Consider the following 16,710-nt stretch of genomic DNA (forward strand, 5'->3'; position numbering starts at 1 on the left):
AAGGACCACTTCATGGCCTATAGGGCCCAGTCTAATGGTGGAAGCCCAGAGGCATTCCGTAGATGGTGGTGGTGAAGTCAGGAAGCCTGAAATACATTCACACGCAGCACTGCTGTTGCTGCTGCTGCTTGATTGATTGATTGAATAGTTTATTGTAAAGGAGCAAAACGATATGCACATCCCAATGCGGCGCTGGACCCAAAAAAGTGATCAAATGAAGACAAAGTGGAATGTCCGCCGCACACGATATATAGTTCTGCTCCCCCGTCGTTTATTTCAACCTACATACAACAACCTTTTCGCCCCTACGGGCTTTCTCAAGTTCAAACGTTGTTGTATGTAGGTTGAAATATAGGACGGGCAGCAGAACTATATCGTTGTGCGGGCATTCCACTTTTTCTTCATTTGAATAGTTTATTGAGCGTGAATGTAAAAACATGCTACAGAGTATGCAGTCAAACACTCAGTGCAAAAGGGATAGCACCGGCCTGGGCCATGGCTCAGTGGTCCAGGCACCTTGGCTGGTAATCCAGTCTGGCAGTGTGCCGTGGGTTCGACTCCCGATCCCGACGGCCTTCCCTGCATCTAGGCTTCATTCACCCTGAGTTATAGTGTCGAAGTGTCCTTGAGCAAGACACTGAACCCCTAATTGCTCCTGATGTGCTGGTTGGTGCCTTGCATGGTTTCCGCCGCCATCGGTGTGTGAATGGGTGAATGTGATGCATAATCTATGTAAAGCGCCTTGGATAAAGGCGCTATATAAATGCACCATTTATCATTTATCATATCTCTCCCCATTTCCTATTTGTTTAAGCATATACCTTCTCTCTCTCTCTGTGTGTGTGTGTGTGTGTGTGTGTGTGTGTGTGTGTGTGTGTGAGAGAGCATAGGCCTATACTGTCTACACAGCCGCACATATAACATATGGACTACTGGTGCTTAAATAATATATCATACCGTACTGTAGGTCTGTGTGTTCCACTGTGGAAACATGTGTCAGGGTTGAGGGGTTCATTAGCAGCTCTCTATTTCTCTCTCTCTCTCTCTCTCTCTCTCTCTACAATTAGCAGCTCAGATTTTGTTACGTCAGATTGTTTTTTTACGTTCTCCTCGCTTATACACAGCGGTGGAACAAAAAGTATCCGAGATGTAGTGGAGTAGAAGTAAAAGTATTTGAAATTGGACATACTCGAGTACAAATACCTCAAAATTGTTCTTAAGCACAGTACTCGAGTAAATAATACTTCCACCACACACCTGTGTGTGATTCTCAGCAGCACTGTTGTGGCCCTATAGCTGAGTGGATGGATAGAGTCTTTGTTTTTTTGAAGACCCGTGTTACTTATTATTACTCAACGAACGGCACGGTTAACCCATTCTGAACGGGAACCCATATTGGTGTTGGCATCATGTTATGCTTTAGCTATTGAAAAATAGCAGATCTACAAGCTCATAGCGCGCCACCGAGTGGCGCGCTACGAGCTTGTAGGTCTGCTATTTTAGAAAAATCGAAGAGCGACTGACATTTTTAGAATCTGATCTCAGGTCAGAATGGGTTCATCAGACCAGTGTGTGTCCTAGTGGAAACCTCATATGAATCTGATCTCAGGTCAGAATGGGTTAAACACTCGACATATGATACGTCAGCTGTGTGCCTCTCACCTTCAAGTTCACACTGACTGGCTGGCTGTAACGCGACACCGCTATGCAGACTGTGCCACTGATTTTTGGCCCCTCAGGTTTTCAGTTACAGAGACAAATAGGATGGAACTGTGCCGGCGAAAATGCATATAAACACTATGGTATTGATAAATGTAATGAAGCCTATACCAGTAGATGATACTTAACACTCTAATTACCACCTCAGTTCCTCACTGACAAACTCATTAGAGACTGCCGATGTCATGTGAACCTATTTCAAACGGTGTGAGTTAACTATAGAATAGAGTTCCATTTAAGGAATGACCATCTCTTGTTACTCCTGAAACTCTGTACACTCCTGAACGTATAGAATATGCGTGGGACATGTGTGGAGGTCAGGAGAGTGCTGGGGGGAGCTCTAGACACTATAGTCGCTCTCCGGTGTGATGACGTATACAATAAAATAATGGAGTTCGAATCCTGACGGTTGAGTCCTGCTTCTTCCTGATGTTGTTTACTTACTAATAGTAATATCAAAAGCTGCCAGACCGGTATATAATATAGGCCTATATTATACTGTCTGCCGTGCAGTGTTGATTTCGTTGACTAAAAACTAAACGACGACCTTTTTTTTCCACTGACAAAAACTGAATAGAAACTGAATGAAAACTTAAGCTATGATGACTAAAGCTATAAGACTAAATATATCGACAATTTCGTCAATGAATAAAAAACTGGACTCAAATGTTAGGAAGGGACTATAGTGGACAAGACATCCAGTATGACTCATTTTACGCTCGCTGAAAATAGCCCGATCTACAAGCTCACAACGTGTCGCAGCGCCACGCGTTGTGAGCTTGTAGATCGGGCTATTTTCAGCGAGCGTAAAATCAGCCATTACGACGGCATCGAGGGCCCGCCAAAATACATTTTCAGTGGACTAAATCAACCGCAGATTTAGTCGACTAAAATCTCATGACATTTAGTCGACTGAAACTAGACTTGACACTAAAACATTCCAGGGAGACTAAAAATGTGACTGAAACCAAATGAAAACTATTCAAAAGACTATATATATGACTAAAAACTAAAAATCTAACTTTTGCTGCCAAAAACAACACTGTACTGTATATACAGTATACTGGTGTGAGGTGACTTCACACAAAGGAAGGAAAACTATAGCTGCTGTATCAGTTCACCTACAAGTTAACACCATCTGGCCTGGCCTGGCTTTACTCTGTGATGTAATCTGGTGTCTTTACACACTCAATCTGACCTGGGTCGGGTGGGGGGGACAGACGAGCGAGAGGATGAGAGGATTATACACTTCATAATAGAATTCACCTACAGTAATATGTGTGAGAATATCTGTTAAGCACTCCCCCCCCCCACCCACAAGTACACATTTAGACTTGTATATATATGAAAATAAAGCCGACCTACAAGTATACAATATACGTTTCGATGTGACACTTTGAGAGCTGGTAGATCTTGCTATATTTTCACAAAAAAGAAAACCTGCTATTTTAGCTTTTTTTAAATTTATTATTATTATTATTTATTTTTACATTTTTAAGAAATTCAGAATTTATTTTATTATAGCCAGAAAAGGTTCTGGCTATTAATTTGAAAGGAACATGATACAGAATCAAGAAAAATCACATGCAAAATGTCTTAAAAAAGGCATAAAAAAGGAATCATCCAGGTTCCGGGCACCAGGTTTGAAAAGTAAAAGTCTAGACTTGGGCTAGAGAGACATCAACGCGTGTCGCCTTGCACCGTATCCAGGTTGGTGTAAAGTTGTATACGGAACCGAATCACATTGCAAGGAACACCAAACGGATATTGTTTGTAGGAAATGTAGGATTGTTACTGGAAGCCGGGACTCGTCTGTCCGTCCGACTATCCGTCTTCTATCTGCCTGTCTTTATTTTTTATTCATTCGGAACACATTTAGCTGCCACCAAAGTAGCAGCTACTCTAGCAGTCTACAACAAACACTTAACACAACACGATAAAAAAAACATGTACAATCTTGCTAAAAATCTTGTTTGTCTGTCTGTCTGTCTGTCTGTCTGTCACCCTTTTTCCCCCTCACTGTATATTGTTTCTTTTCTCTTTTTCCCTCCTTTATGATGAATTCCTGTTCTGTTCTTTAACTATATAGAAGTGTCTATTTGTACGTCTTTACATGTTTTGATGAATTGAACAAGGTGGACCCTCTTGTAAACGAGTGTAATGCTTAATTGGGTCGTCCACTCACAGTTAACAGTCTTTGTATTGAGTTTGTGCTTGAAATGTACTGTAATTCTGCAAACTGTTAATTAATATATCAATCAATCTGTCTGTCCCACAGCCTCGCCGCCGACCAATGACAATGAGGAGCGAGTGTTTCGCGAGCGCATCGGGCCGCGGCGGCGCCAGGGGGCGGTCCGACGGCGCGTCCATCAAGTCAACGGACACAAGTTCATGGCCACCTACCTGAGGCAGCCCACCTACTGCTCCCACTGCAGGGACTTCATCTGGTGGGTGCACGCACGCACGCTCGCACGCACGCACGCTCGCACGCTCGGGTACTCTTTGTACACTTCTCCTCTGCGTTTAACACAATGAGACCTCATATTTTGACGAGGAAACTCTTTGATATGGGTGTTAACACTAGGGATGCCAAACGACTCATATTTGGCCAATCGACGTGTCGAGGCCGAAAATCGACGCGTCAAACGATTTTTTTCCTATTTTTTTTATCATTTTGTTGTTGCTGCGCAGCAGTTGAGGAGAACGCAACTATGCATTCCTTTAAGCAACACAACTTCTGCTGCTGCATCCAAATGTTTAGAATTTGCATCAATGATCAAATCCCAATAATAAAAAATATACTTTATTTTGTAAACAACGAAACTGAAGGAGCAGCGGCGCTATCGGCTAGTAGTCCCAACTCTCAAGTGTCTGCAGCCTGTCACGAGCCCCGTAATGAACTGATACGGGACGCACGTTGTTCCGTATTTTAATGTCGGGTCGGGAATAAATAGAGTATGAATGACGGCGGGATTTATTTGACAACTCTGTCCTGCTTTCTTCACGAGAAGAGAAGAGCGCTCACCGCTCAGAACAGAGCAGAGTAGCAGACCTGTGGCTGTCAATTCACTTTACGGCATGTGTGAGTTGAGATGAGATGAGATGTGAACCTGGGTCTGGGAAGCTGCAGAGCTGCAGCCATTGGCTCATGATACGAGCACACGACCAATGGGACAGATCATTCAGTGTTGCTAAGATATATTACATCATATTTGACCTTAGGTGGGGATGGGGTAGTGATTGTGGAGGAATACAAGTACTATAGGGTACAACGATTGATTCCAAGCTGACATGGAATTCCAACACTCATTCCATCTATAAGAAAGGTCAGCAGAGAGGCTGCATTTTATGCGCAGACTGAGACAGTATATAACGTTGAAAAACATATTATGGCACCTTTTCATCGATCCTTTGTGGAGAGTGCATTGACATTTTGGTTTGTTTCATGGTATGGCTCATTATCATTGGTCAATAAGAACAAACTCCATATAATCATCAGCGTGTCCAGCAAAATAGCTGGGGTACGATTTGAGAGTTATGACCTCAATGTATGAGACCCGTTGGGTACTCAGGAAGGGGAAAGCCATTACTAGGGCCAACACACACCCGTTAAACAGCCAATACCATCTTTTACCATCAGGGCGACGGTACATGGTATACCTTCCCTGCAGGCTATAGGTATAGGGCCTCAAGATCATTTGTTCCCATAAGTATAGGACTTATGAACAAGCAGGCCCCGTCTCAGTTCCGTGCATAAAGTGTGATGTGATGCCTCTTGGAACTATGACTGGTGGTCTTCTGTTGGCACTGTTTCTTTATTGTCTATGTACTGTGTGATCCGTTTGTTTCCATATTTTATGTATATCCTGATGACTGCTGTGCACAAAACAAATTTACGAAAGGACAAATAAAGTATCTATCTATCTATCTATCTACACATGCACGCACACATAAGTGCCTAACTCTATCCCTTTGATGTGAACCCACAGGGGCGTGCTGGGGAAGCAGGGATACCAGTGCCAGGGTGAGTAATTATCTCTGTCGGAAGAAGCAGTTCTTTTTACACACCGTTGTACATTATTCCCAATGTTACCCCAGAATAGGGACGCTATTGTGGTGTTATAACTGTTGCTGCGTTCACACTGGCAACTACGAAGCTACAAAGCGACGTTAAGATTAAGATACAAAGTGACGCCTGACGTTTTACTTTGTACAGTAGCTTTGTACAGACAGACCACCAGCTCCCTACGGGTGAGACATAAGGGTTGTACAATACTTACTGTACATGCATGCTGGTGTTTGTTGTTGACGCTGCTGTTTCCCCCCCCAGTGTGCACGTGTGTGGTCCACAAGCGCTGCCATGAGCACATCATCACCAAGTGTGCGGGGATGAAGAAGCAGGAAGACACGCCAGAGGAGGTGCGCCCCCACGCATACGCACGCACGCACGCACTCACGCACGCACGCACGCACGCACGCACAGAGGGTGCGTGGGTTTAATGCTCACATAGTACCTGCATAAACTACTGTACAGTAATTATTCTGTACTTGTCTTGTGCATGCAATTACATACGTAAACTAGAGTATAATATATTCCGTACTTCTGCGCACAAAATCCCTTGCTTAGTGTTTTCTATAATGTGTGTGTGTGTGTGTGTGTGTGTGTGTGTGTGTGTGTGTGTGTGTGTGTGTGTGTGTGTGTGCGTGTGTGCGTGTTTGTCGCCCCCTACAGGTGGGCTCCCAGCGGTTCAGTGTCAACATGCCCCACAAGTTCAGCATCCACAACTACAAGGTCCCCACCTTCTGTGACCACTGTGGCTCCCTGCTGTGGGGCCTCATGAGGCAGGGCCTGCAGTGTAAAGGTGTGTGTGTGTGTGTGTGTGTGTGTGTGTGTGTGTGTGTGTGCGTGCGTGTGTGTGTGTGTACGTTTCAAAAATGATTTATTTGAAGACCTTTTAAGCGTCGTACAAAGCCAACTCAAGTCGTGACAAATCATGACAATAAACACAATATCTTGGACCAAACGAAGTACAAAGACGAAAAACAAGAAAAAAAAGTGTTGTAACCTGCCATTTTCTTCTTTCTAATGATTTGTTCGGCCCGAAATAAAATGTGTTTGTTGTCATGATTTGTCACAACTGGACTTGGCTTTGTACCACGCTTAAAAGGTCTTTAAATGAATACTTTTTACTATATACTTTCTACAAGGAAAATGAACGGGGGATCATTTGCTGGGCCCTGGTAGGGGGCGGGACTGCGACGCTCTATACCTGTAAAACACAATAAAACGTGTGTGTGGAGCTGGCCTGTTCTCACATCATTCTGACGTCTGCCATATTTGGGCATGCCTGACAAAGAACTCCATATATGGGCATAAAAGGGACACAGACATAACTGGGGTGGGGCATTGCATTTCCAACTTGCTTCGTTCCAAGTAGGCCAGTTGCCCAACGTGGCACCACTGTAGAGCCACCGACGGGCACCGCACTAGTACCATCATAAATTAAAAGTACCGTTCTCCACGTGTCTTTGGTGCAGTGTGCAAGATGAACACCACCCTGGTACCATCATAAATTAAAGGTACCATATTCTCCACGTGTCTTTGGTGCAGTGTGCAAGATGAACACCCACAGACGATGCGAGAGCAACGTGGCGCCCAACTGTGGCGTGGACGCCCGGGGAATCGCCAAGGTCCTCGCCGACCTGGGGGTCACGCCGGACAAGATCTCCAACACGGCACACCGCAGGAGGAAGGTAAACGCACGGCCCCCCGCTCTCTGGCCATGAACTCCTTTACTTACTGCTAATCCACTTAAACCTAAGGCTGATTCTAGTGATTTCAGTTTTCTGAAAAACGTATGTTTCGGAGCGAGGGAGGGTGATATTTGTCACCGCTAGTATGTGACATGTCCCGTCATTTTAATCCACCCAAAACATACTTTTTTTGTAAGCGTCTGTCTAACAGTCTGTCTGTCTGTCCGTCTGTCCTTCTGTCCTTCTGTCTGTCTGTCTGTCTGTCTGTCTGTCTGTCTGTGTGTCTAGTTGACTCCAGGGCAGGACCCTCCGCAGTCGCCTCCTGAAATCACTCAGAATGACGAGGACCGTTTCACCCAGCCAGCTGTCACCACCTCGCCCTCACAGCAAGGTTAACACACACACACACACACACACACACACACACACACACACACACACACACACACACACACACACACACACACACACACACACACGCACACACACACACACACACACACACACACACACACACACACACGCACGGTCGCACGCACGCACACACGCACGCACACGCGAGCGCGCGCACACACACACTAGAGACCTGCACACAAGCTCTGAAACGGAGATTTAAACTTTAATGTCCTCAGAGGGAAAGGACAGCCACAATTTGAGGCACAGCACATGATAGAACATACTGTAATAATGGACACATTAATTAAAAGCAAATATCGGATTTACAGACACAATAAGACTTAATCCAAACACAATCTATAGCAGCAGTGATAATAATAATTATCATCACAGATCAGGCAAACATTGAAAGGTCTACATTTAACCCACTTAGGCCTGAAATAAAAAAGAATGTCTTGTCTAAATCCTCCAGTTTTCTGAAGTACCCATGTTTCTATATCAGTGGTGCTCAATATTTCATGTATATATATATATATTTCAAGGACCCCAAAATTATATGTAATTGGCCGACAACCCCCATCTGAAAATATGTTGTTCCAGGGACCCCCCCCCCCAGAAGCAAAACGATCGCTCTGGAAAAACATATATTCCAAATATATAAACTCTCCTCTCCTCTGATATGCTCGGATATGGTCTCTGCTCCGTCACCTCCTCCGTCTCTCCTCTCCTCTGATCCCAGATGGAGTAGTGAGTGGAGTGGGCCGGCTGCTGGTGGTGCCGAGCGAGAGAGCGGCTTATAAAGTCTAAAATAAATCTTATCCATTAGCTCTCCCTCCCCTGAGGAGCCAGCACTGTTTCCCTGTCCTTGTGAGGACTTTTTTGTTCTCTGTACCAATACACACACGTGTACTGTGCACGCACGCACACTTGATGCACTCTGAAGTATAGTTCTGCAACTGTCGTCTATCTTTTTTTGTCATTATTCTATCCATTACTTTATAGGCTATAGACTTTTTTTTCACTATATTAATTCTTCTTTTTTAAATTATCATAAAAAGATAGCATTTTTTTACTTAGAGTAAGTTTCCACCCGACAACAGCGACAATTGAAAAACAGAAAACAAAACAAAACATTCATCATAAATCCTCACCCTGTCTGTTTTGTTCCTCCAGGTAACAAGCCTGTTTACAATGTAGACTTGTGTTTCTTGACCACCCCATGTTTTTTTTTCACTTAATTTTTATTGAAAGAAGAATAGACACAAACAAAAACTCAACTAACAAGACAATACGGGAAAGAAAAAGGACAAAAAGTAAAAGAAAAAAAAGGCTGCATTTTTCATATTACAATAAACATTCAATGAAATTCTATTGCAATATCGCTAGGCTGAGAGAAGAGATTCCACTTTTCCCATTTTTTGTAGAATTTATCCTCTTGTAGTCAAAGTATGACCAGAAAATATGAGCGTGGCCCGCTTCCTTGTGGCCACATTGTCTCCAGCAAGGCTGCTCTGTTTTCAGTTGTCTTGATTTAATTTTGGGAGTAAAAATCTCATTAAGTTCTTCGACCACCCCCATGTTAAACATTTTGATAATATATCGTTTCTAGACTGATGCTACTGTTGGTTCTTTGGGTTTACTTGTGATCCTAGTTCACGGAGATCACCACTAAAGTTTGCGATCAGGAATCGTTAAGGAACCCGAATGGATCCCAACCTTAGACACTGTCGTGATTTAGACTGACCATATTCTAAATCAAGGGGTGGTCGTTGAGGATGGGCTGAGTCGCTGCATGCACGGAGGACATAATGTCAACACCATGACGTATTATACATTACGTACATTACATTCTGAAGTTTATTACAATTTAGGCATTTAGCAGACGCTCTTAATCCAGAGAGATTTACATAAGGCAAGAACAAAAAAGCATGGCAGTACATCACATACATAGAAAGTAGTATTCATGTAACAAGCGTAAGCTAAGAACGTAACAGTGGAATCTCTATATAATGAAACTATACATATAAACTATACATATATACTATAGCATACTATACATATATAAAGTGCTATGACTACATACAATGCAATTCTAGTGTTGTCTACACTAGTACATCACATGCTATAAAATGCTATCTAAGTCTACAAAGGTGCTATCTAAAGGGCTAGGGTAAGTGCTACGGGCCATGATGGAGTCTGAACAGGTGGGTTTTCAGACTACGACGGAAGACTGGGAGTGAGGCTGCTATTACAGACACAGAGACACATAAACACTAAGAACAGTGGATCTATCTATCGTCCCTAGCAGATTATGGAAACAAAGATAAGAACAAGAATGAACAGGAACAAGCATGCATCTCATATCATTTTCACACGTACATTTCGCACATCCCTCTGCTAGTGCTACATTAGTGGACAGGCATCATATCATGGGTGTCAATAATATGCTTGTGCAGATGGGGTGTTTCGCCACTGAGTAAAGGAGCTGAGGTCATAAATCATGCAGGAACTTCACCCTGTCTCTCTCCATTTGATGTTTGTGATTACCTTGATCATTGTAAGTGACTGAGCATCTTCTAAATGTCTAACTTATTTAAGTTTCCATTTAGTTTTCGTCAGTCGGAAAAGGTAGTCGACGAAGATCTTTTTGTCTTCGTTTTAGTCGACGAAATCAACACTGCGTTGTGGTCCAGCAAATGAACTAGTAAAATAACTTGTACCGTTGTGGTCCAGCAAATGAACTAGTAAAATAACTTGTACCGTTGTGGTCCAGCAAATGAACTAGTAAAATAACTTGTACCGTTGTGGTCCAGCAAATGAACTAGTAAAATAACTTGTACCGTTGTGGTCCAGCAAATGAACTAGTAAAATAACTTGTACCGATGTGGTCCAGCAAATTAACTAGTAAAATAACTTGTACCGTTGTGGTCCAGCAAATGAACTAGTAAATTATAACTTGTACCGTTGTGGTCCAGCAAATGAACTATAGTAAATTGTAACTTTGTACCTACTACCTAGATAAAAAGAGAGGATCCGGACTCAAAGGTCTTCATCAGGGCAAGAAGACCTTGTTGGTCGAACCATGTTGGCAGTTGCCTTTTTAATTTAATAAAGGCTAATTTTTAACTTTTTAACTTTATCTATGTCTTGATCCCGTTTTTGATCCGTAGTGTGAGCACCTTTTTTATCATTATCACGTTTTGCTATCTCCGTTGAGCACCTGGTTATAGTTCCTCTTCTTCTGTTAACTTTGTACCGTTGTGTGTTTCCAGAGCTGGCCGGCCTGGTACGCCTGCGTCAGGCGCTCACCCTGGAGCACCACGGAGGAGGAGGAGGAGCGGTGGAGAACTCGGCCTCCTCCACCTCCTCCACCTCCTCCTCCACCTCCTCGTCCTCCTCCACCTCCGGCTCCTCCACCTCCTCGTCGGGGGGCAAGGAGAACGGACAGCTCCCCAGGAGGACCCTGAAGGACTTCAACTTCATCAAAGTGCTGGGGAAAGGCAGCTTCGGCAAGGTAGGGCAGAGGAGAGCGAAAGATTATTATTATTATTACAAGTAAGAATGCTAATGCACTAAACTGCCTCCCCCCTGGCCAGCCGGGGCGCCTGATGGAGGGGAAAGGAACTGGTTGGAATAACGTGTTCCTTCCACGCGCTATACGTCCAACCAGGGAAACTCCCCCCTGTCAGGTGTAAAAGGAGCAACTTGGACACTCAGGCATGAAGGAAGCATGAGTTCAAGTCCGTTGCTCTCCCCTTGTCCCCCATATATGGGGACTAGGTTGGTGGAGGGTGTGTACTGAGCCCATTAGATGATTGACACAGGGGTGAAAAATGGGTTACAAAATCGTGGGATAAGAAATTATTTAAAAAGAAAAGAATGCGAATGCAGCTCGTAAATTGCAACAACAATTAGAATAAATTAGTCATGACGCCATGTTCATGACAATGTGGTCTCACTTCCTTCCTGGACTACAAAGTCACACCTCCATGCAGCCTCCCCGCTCTCCACAAGGAGGGGAAGTGCACCAAAGCATTATGGCCATTGTAGGAGTTCAACAATCCAGTCAAACACACACAGACTTCATTCTTTTTCTGGCCATAGGGTGCACATTTCAAATTGTGCAACTGTTATCTACTACAAATACTATTAACATTGAGTGATTGAAGTTTCTTCCAGCAGTTTAACCCATTTAGACCTGACATCGTCGGGTCTTTAGTCTTCAGTTTTCTGAAATACCTATGTTTCTATATCAGTGGTGCTCAATATTCCATGTCGACCCCAAAAAAATTATGTAATTGGCCATCGACCCCCATCTGAAAATATGTTGTTCCAGGAGCCCCTCAGAAGCGAAGATTTGAGTTAAAAACGTTTGCTCTGAAAGAATAATATATTCAATGATTTGCGCCACATTTTCACGCCTTTTCAAAAATAGCAAGCTTCTTGTAGATTTTCTATTTTTCAATAGCTAAAGTATAACACAATGCTTAAAAACACCAAAAGGGGTTCCCGCCCAGAATGGATAAATAAATACAATACAATACAATAAAAGGTCATTTTAATCAATCTGTATGGTATGCACATCTTCAGGATGGATGGAGGGTGGTCTCAGGTCTCCCTGCTCTTCCGTTAAGAAATATCTCCCCCGAGCCAAGCGGTCTGTCTTATCTCAGCTGTAGAGACTTCAGCCCTTAGTTTGAATGCTGGCTTGGACACAAACAGATTGCGGCTTTTTAAAACCTGTGTTCCGGATATACCGGATAGTTCAGATTTTTTTTAACTTAAGCTGTATGAAATACTTGGCATTAATATAGTGGTTCCAACTGTAATAATTGATTGCCCGAGTCCCGTGGTGTGAGTTCTGCTCTGGTTTTTTGGTGAAATATTAAGTAGTTCCAGTCATTTTGTGGGGGGCACTGGGGCCACGCAGTAAAAGTAAATTAATCCACAAAACTAAAGTAATTTGTATTGTTGACCTATTTCTAAAATATTAGTGCAACTTTCGTTACTTTTTTACCCCTCTATCACATCAGAGCTGAAATCGACATGTAAATGTTTAAACATGTAGCTAGTATAGGTGTAATGTTAGAGACCACAGAAGTGAACCTTTCAAGCCTGTTTTCTCAACTCGCTGTTTCTCTGCAAGACATTACTCTATAAGCCATATCGCCAAGACTGGTGGGTCGAACTGAACAACCAGTATATGTCAATTTGACGCTATGATTCCCAGAAACGAAAATTCTAAAATGTTCCCTCAGTCAAATTAATTAATTGGCTCCCGTGTTTTCGGAAATCGAACTCACGCACGTTTATAACACGCAGCTGCTGTCCTCGTCGCTCGCGTAGACACACGTTGCGAGCGAGAGTCTCACCAGATGGCAGACACACAAACGACATGGCTCTGCGTGGCCGGCAGTGGATCCCGTGCCAGGACGAGGCAGAGAGAGAACAGTTGGACGGAGAACAACTTGTGAAGTAGAATAAACAGAGGAGTGCACTTCAGGAGTTGGCCCGGAGCTTCGAGGAGTGGGCTGGTGGTTTGAAGAAAGACAGACGCGGATCTTGCATTGTTTGTGTGGTTCGTTGCGTTGCGGTGTGGTGTGGTGTGAGTGGGTGGGAATTGTGGATTGTGATTGTTCTAATACCGTAATAAAAAAGTTTCTAACGAGCCTTAAGCCATTCTGAACGGCAACCCCTTTTGGTGTTTCAAGCATTATGTTACAAATAGCAGATCTACAAGCTCATAGCGCGCCACCGAGTGGCGCGCTACGAGCTTGTAGGTCTGCTATTTTTGAAAAGTCGTGAAAAAGGGGCCACAAATCTTTGAATATATATTTCAGAGCGAACATTTTTAACTAAAATATTGGCTTCTGGGGGGTTCCCTGGAACTACATATTTTGAGATGTGGGTCCGTGGCCCAATAGAGATAATTCTGGGGGTCCTTGACATGAAAAAGGTTGAGCACCACTGACATAGAAACATGATTTTTTTTTCAGATAAATGTTAGGATTTAGAAGCATTTGTTTTTATCGACCTCAGTCCAAAATGGGTTAAAAACGTAGCATCCTTATTTCTTACTGTCTCAGGCCATGTCATAATAAGCAAACATCCGCCTGTTAAATAGCCGATGGATCTACAAGCTGCGTAGTAATGTGTAATGTGGCGCTTTGTGAGCTTGTAGAACGACTATTTTTCGACGAAGATATTTGGTGTAGAAGTAAAAGTATATTGGGTTTAATTCTTTAAGGCTTAAGCCCTCTATACTGTACTGTGCTTTGTAATTATGACAACTAGCGATAGTAAACGATCTTTAAGCTCACAACATTATACCTTTACGTTACCATTATCTGATTCTAGTTTCTCAAACTGGTAACTCTTCCTACTTCCAGGCCGCTTACCTACTTCCTTCACAGGTGTTACCGATGATACTAATTAAGGCTCTGCTCCATTTAATGTGCAGTGGTTCAATTCCAAGGACCCCCATAACCCTGAGAGTGTACAAATGGAACCACATGCAGACACTTATGGGGTCCATTTGGAAAATGTACTCCCTCAGAGTTACACACCCGTACGGTATACAGGGCTATTTGGAACCTACTCAAGGACTCTTTGAGACCCACTGGTGTAGCAGAGTGTTTCCAGTGAGCCAACACAGCACAATTGTCTTTATAGGGTGTAAAAACGTGTACGTCACCAAGAGGGGGGCGGCGTCTGAAAAGCTAGCCTACATCACTCAGAATAGAGTGATGGTGATATGTTTTAAACTCTAGACCACATCACTCAGAATAGAGTGACGGTGGCATGTTTTAAACTCTAGACCACATCACTCAGAATAGAGTGATGGTGGTATGTTTTAAACTCTAGAGCACATCACTCAGAATAGAGTGACGGTGGCATGTTTTAAACTCTAGACCACATCACTCAGAATAGAGTGACGGTGGCATGTTTTAAACTCTAGCCCACATCACTCAGAATAGAGTGACGGTGGTATGTTTTAAACTCTAGAGCACATCACTCAGAATAGAGTGACGGTGGTATGTTTTAAACTCTAGACCACATCACTCAGAATAGAGTGACGGTGGTATGTTTTAAACTCTAGAGCACATCACTCAGAATAGAGTGACGGTGGTATGTTTTAAACTCTAGACCACATCACTCAGAATAGAGTGACGGTGGTATGTTTTAAACTCTAGACCACATCACTCAGAATAGAGTGACGGTGGCATGTTTTAAACTCTAGACCACATCACTCAGAATAGAGTGACGGTGGTATGTTTTAAACTCTAGACCACATCACTCAGAATAGAGTGACGGTGGTATGTTTTAAACTCTAGACCACATCACTCAGAATAGAGTGACGGTGGTATGTTTTAAACTCTAGCCCACATCACTCAGAATAGAGTGACGGTGGTATGTTTTAAACTCTAGACCACATCACTCAGAATAGAGTGACGGTGGTATGTTTTAAACTCTAGCCCACATCACTCAGAATAGAGTGACGGTGGCATGTTTTAAACTCTAGACCACATCACTCAGAATAGAGTGACGGTGGCATGTTTTAAACTCTAGACCACATCACTCAGAATAGAGTGACGGTGGTATGTTTTAAACTCTAGCCCACATCACTCAGAATAGAGTGACGGTGGTATGTTTTAAACTCTAGACCACATCACTCAGAATAGAGTGACGGTGGCATGTTTTAAACTCTAGACCACATCACTCAGAATAGAGTGACGGTGGCATGTTTTAAACTCTAGACCACATCACTCAGAATAGAGTGACGGTGGCATGTTTTAAACTCTAGACCACGTCACTCAGAATAGAGTGACGGTGGCATGTTTTAAACTCTAGACCACATCACTCAGAATAGAGTGACGGTGGCATGTTTTAAACTCTAGACCACATCACTCAGAATAGAGTGACGGTGGCATGTTTTAAACTCTAGCCCACATCACTCAGAATAGAGTGACGGTGGCATGTTTTAAACTCTAGCCCACATCACTCAGAATAGAGTGACGGTGGTATGTTTTAAACTCTAGCACACATCACTCAGAATAGAGTGACGGTGGCATGTTTTAAACTCTAGACCACATCACTCAGAATAGAGTGACGGTGGCATGTTTTAAACTCTAGACCACATCACTCAGAATAGAGTGACGGTGGCATGTTTTAAACTCTAGACCACATCACTCAGAATAGAGTGACGGTGGCATGTTTTAAACTCTAGACCACGTCACTCAGAATAGAGTGACGGTGGCATGTTTTAAACTCTAGACCACATCACTCAGAATAGAGTGACGGTGGCATGTTTTAAACTCTAGACCACATCACTCAGAATAGAGTGACGGTGGCATGTTTTAAACTCTAGACCACGTCACTCAGAATAGAGTGACGGTGGCATGTTTTAAACTCTAGACCACATCACTCAGAATAGAGTGACGGTGGCATGTTTTAAACTCTAGACCACATCACTCAGAATAGAGTGACGGTGGCATGTTTTAAACTCTAGCCCACATCACTCAGAATAGAGTGACGGTGGCATGTTTTAAACTCTAGCCCACATCACTCAGAATAGAGTGACGGTGACATGTTTTAAACTCTAGACCACATCACTCAGAATAGAGTGACGGTGGCATGTTTTAAACTCTAGCCCACATCACTCAGAATAGAGTGACGGTGGCATGTTTTAAACTCTAGACCACATCACTCAGAATAGAGCGACGGTGGCATGTTTTAAACTCTAGCCCACATCACTCAGAATAGAGTGACGGTGGCATGTTTTAAACTCTAGACCACATCACTCAGAATAGAGTGACGGTGGCATGTTTTAAACTCTAGACC

The 16,710-nt window shown here is 43.2% G+C and overlaps 1 protein-coding gene across 2 annotated transcripts in view; it reads left to right on the forward strand.

Annotated features, from left to right (window-relative positions):
- The window catches only part of prkcea (protein kinase C, epsilon a), a 64,163-nt gene that overhangs the window by 34,018 nt on the left and 13,435 nt on the right, over positions 1-16,710 (forward strand). For both annotated transcript variants that reach the window (XR_013965801.1, XM_080789805.1), the window contains exons 3-9: positions 3,998-4,166; positions 5,709-5,743; positions 6,050-6,138; positions 6,452-6,581; positions 7,331-7,473; positions 7,762-7,864; positions 11,142-11,383. Coding sequence is in view for 1 of the 2 variants with exons in the window: in XM_080789805.1 (XP_080645931.1) it covers positions 3,998-4,166; positions 5,709-5,743; positions 6,050-6,138; positions 6,452-6,581; positions 7,331-7,473; positions 7,762-7,864; positions 11,142-11,383 (911 nt within the window). In the remaining variant the exon portion in view is untranslated. The remainder of the gene's footprint in view (positions 1-3,997; positions 4,167-5,708; positions 5,744-6,049; positions 6,139-6,451; positions 6,582-7,330; positions 7,474-7,761; positions 7,865-11,141; positions 11,384-16,710) is intronic.

Source organism: Protomyctophum bolini, assembly GCF_963924005.1.
Source record: "Protomyctophum bolini genome assembly, chromosome: 18".
NCBI classification, from domain to species: domain Eukaryota; kingdom Metazoa; phylum Chordata; class Actinopteri; order Myctophiformes; family Myctophidae; genus Protomyctophum; species Protomyctophum bolini.